The sequence below is a fragment of the Solanum pennellii genome, chromosome 11, assembly GCF_001406875.1.
Source record: "Solanum pennellii chromosome 11, SPENNV200".
Classification (NCBI taxonomy): Eukaryota; Viridiplantae; Streptophyta; class Magnoliopsida; order Solanales; family Solanaceae; genus Solanum; species Solanum pennellii.
In genome coordinates, this window is record NC_028647.1 from 10,835,838 (window position 1) to 10,839,555 (window position 3,718).

General features: G+C 27.5%; 1 protein-coding gene across 1 annotated transcript; it reads left to right on the forward strand.

Moving 5' to 3' along the window:
• Positions 1-490: 490 nt before the first annotated feature.
• On the forward strand, positions 491-3,431 carry LOC107003651. Its single transcript, XM_015201970.1, has 5 exons — positions 491-545; positions 1,140-1,454; positions 1,655-1,731; positions 2,326-3,018; positions 3,357-3,431. The coding sequence occupies exons 1-5, from the start codon at positions 491-493 to the stop codon at positions 3,429-3,431; spliced, it is 1,215 nt and encodes a 404-aa protein (XP_015057456.1).
• Positions 3,432-3,718: the final 287 nt, after the last annotated feature.

A 3,718-nucleotide genomic window follows, 5' to 3' on the forward strand; every position in this document is an offset into this window, starting at 1 on the left:
TCTTTCCCTCTTTTTTGGGCTGGATTTCTTTATTATTTTTTAGTATTCATTGTTTATTCCATCTCCTTTATGTGTTTAATTATTTGGATTTGAATTTTTGTGTTATTTCGTTGGAGTAATTTTGAATTAATATATTCTTACATGATTTTCTATAGTATTCTCTAATTCAATTATTTATTCTAAATAATATTGTATAAAATTTTATTATATAAGTCTGTCAACGATTTCTCACAATAATTATAATAGAAGTTGATCAATATTCACAATTTTATAAACTAAAGTATTGCAATATAACATAAAAATTTATAAATTAATTTTTCTATGAAAACTTAGTAACCTACATGATAATTTTGTATATAATTTTCTCCACTGACTTTAAAAGAGAATTGATACAGTTACAACGGCTGATATGACTTCAACAACAATATTAATGCTCTCCAAAGAAAAGCAAAAAATTGATGTAATGATACTCAATATTCATTCATCGAATATGCCTACTTTTGACCTCTTAGCTCAAGCTGTGGCTTTGGATATAATTTCACTCGGTAAGTATATATTCTACTCTTCAATTTATTATGTCTACTATAGATAAGTCAGTATTTAAGTTTATACACTACAAGGAAATAGGCTATAAAATTTATTGTCCATGGGCGGGCCCATCATTGATCAAGGGGTGTCAAGCGACATCCTTTTGTCAGGAAATTACATTGTATATAGATGTTAGATTTGATTTTATAAATATATATACATGTATTGACACCTTTTAAAACGAGTTAAAGATTTATTTTATTGGATAAGGGGTTGCAAAATTTTTATGAAATTGTGTGTTCATAGCTTAAAAGGATGGTTTAGTTCATAGCTTAAAAGGATGTTTAGGATTAGCAACCACTATTACTTTCAATTTATTGATATGTAGTTCATAGCTAAATAGAATGGTTGTAGGATTAACTATGATTTATTGTTTAGTAACATAAATTATCATTTTATAATTAATATTCTTTAGTATATGATAAACAATTATTATATAATATTATTATTATATTGAATAAAGTTCAATAAATAAGTGTTAAATTAACTATTCCACACAATATATAATTCAAGTTAATTCTAATTGATGACTTCTGTGAATAATTTTGCAGTTGTATGTGATGATTACAATGAACTCGAAGCAAAGAAAACTTTGGACATGGGAGCATATCTTTACCTTAAGAAGCCATTTGATGAGAATCTTGTGACATTCTTGTGGCAATTCGTATGGAGGAAAAGAATACAAAAGGAGAAAACGAAAGAAGGATCGATTGCTGACAATGATATGGGTGGAGAAAATGAAGAACAATTCGAGAAGAAGAAAGATGTGTCGAATACAGAGGTTGTTAGGCGAAAGGACTACACAAAATGGACTGACGATCTTCATATAAAATTTATGAAAGCTGTAAAACAACTTGGGGAAGGACGTAAGTTTACTTCACTATTAATTAAATATCTTGACAATTCATTTATATGAAATAATATGCATAGTGAAAATTCATACTTATAACTGACATCAACTTGTTTGGAACTAAAATTTAGTGATTGTAATATTTATACGTACCTCAAGTTGAATTGAGAATATTATAATTATTGAATTAAACTAACACTCTTAAGGAACATGTAGGTTGTTATCCCAAGGAAATTCTGCACGTGATGAATTTGCCTGGCCTTACTAGGATGCAAGTTGCTAGCCACCTTCAGGTATATCTTAAAAGAATTAAGGGGTAAATTATGTTTCATTTGTGCTTCGTAAGGATGAAGTTAGTTTGCATAAAAAATCAAATAAAATTATAACGTTATTTTCTCGTATTTGATTATAAAAAAAATGATTTGCTTGGACAACTTGTTTCATCAAAACTTCTGTAAGAATTTTATTGTACAACTATCTTAATTTTACTTTTATATAAAAAAGAAAAAAATCTAATTATATTTCACTTTGTTAATAAATATTTAAATATTGTTATCAATCTTTAGTACTAGAAAGTCTTATAAAAAAATCACTCATTAAAGAGGATTAGTGATATACTTTTGTTACTTGTTCAATGAAAGAAGTTAATTATTTATTGTTAATTTCTACTATTTCGTATTTCAATGGAATTATATTATAATCAATATTTAATTCATATTAGTTAAAAAGATTTTTATCGTTCACCAACTATGAAACATCAAAAGTATTTTCTTAATTATAATTTACTTTGATCATTTCAAACACATCTAAATTACAATGAGTTTATTAGATGATAAATATAATCATGGTCTAGTCTTTTTTCATTATTTTCTTATAACACATCTCAGAGATGTCGTCGCAACAATTGGAGATCTCCAATAGAGCGAAAAAATATTCGTCGTCAATCAGGCCAAGGATCCTCAAGTGTTTCTCATGAACCAAAAAGTAGCTTTCAAAAAATTGGGAGAATGCCTAATCTTCAAGCAAATGTATCAAATCAACAACGAAACGAAGATCAAATCCAAAGAGGCCCAGAGTTTTCATTGCCAACTCTAAATATCAATAATATCTTTGCTCAAGGAGATCTTTCAATTCAACAACCCTACCGTCCACAACTTAAGGTTCAACCACATTACCTCGGCATTGGCAATCCATTTTATTATCCATTTTCATCTGCTCAAAATAATATTGGTGGTGAGCTAAAACAACAACATAATCCAATTTTTGGAATGTTGGGTTCACAAGAACAAGAAGATCCAATTATGAAAAACACTCATTATGGGCCTAACTCAGTGCTTAACAGTGAAGATCATCATTCTGAAAAAGAACACAACTTTGTTCTCAATGTGGCCAAAGGAGCAACAAATACGAATGCAAATTTCCAGCAGTATCAAGGAAGTAATTCATGTGTGATGGAAAATTGTGATGTATATTTCAGTCTCAATAATTTGGATTATCTTTTTCAGAATCTTGGACCTTTGGGTGCTAACCTACCTAATGAACAAGATAGTGAATTTGATCAAGTTTACTCTGATGATCAGGTTAGTATTTCTACCTAATTTAATATTACGTATATCTTGTGTTTGATTATTGTTATTAGCTATAATTAGTAGAGAACAATTAAATTATTCATTTTTTAGTATAAATCCATATCAGACGCAAGATTAAATTTCATTTTCATATTTTTTATTTTGGGCTATAATCTTGAATATACTTGCATGTATTAAAAAGGGAATGATGGATATATTTGAAGTAGTCATTTAACTCCTTTGGTAAAAAAAAGTTTTCCATGATATATTTTTAAAACTAAATACTAACTTATTTTTCTAATATATATTTTTCATATGAAATATACAATAACGTGAATTATCTCTTGCAGAATCTTGGATCTCCTGATGCTAACCTACCGAATGAACAAGGTAGTGAGTTTGATCAAGTTTACTCTGATGATTAGGTTAGTGATTCTACCTAACTTGATATTACGTCTATTTTGTGATTGAATATTGATATTAACTATAATTCTTAAAAAAATAAATTATTTTTTTGTATTATATATCCATATTATATGCGAGATTAAATTTCATTTTTTCTATTTTTAGTTTGGACTATATTCTTTAATATACTTGCATTTTCTAAATTAAACGAGCCCTTTGCAAATCAGATAGAGTTCTGAATGAATTTTTTTAATATTAAAAAAAGTCTAATGCATATATTTAAAGTAATTATTTAACTCCTCGGTAA

Coding starts and splice junctions, on each gene's coding strand:
- LOC107003651 (XM_015201970.1), top strand. CDS start 491: ATGCCTACTTTTGACCTCTTAGCTCAAGCTGTGGCTTTGGATATAATT. Junction 546..1,139: donor TTTGGATATAATTTCACTCG/GTAAGTATATAT, acceptor ATAATTTTGCAG/TTGTATGTGATGATTACAAT. Junction 1,732..2,325: donor AAGTTGCTAGCCACCTTCAG/GTATATCTTAAA, acceptor AACACATCTCAG/AGATGTCGTCGCAACAATTG.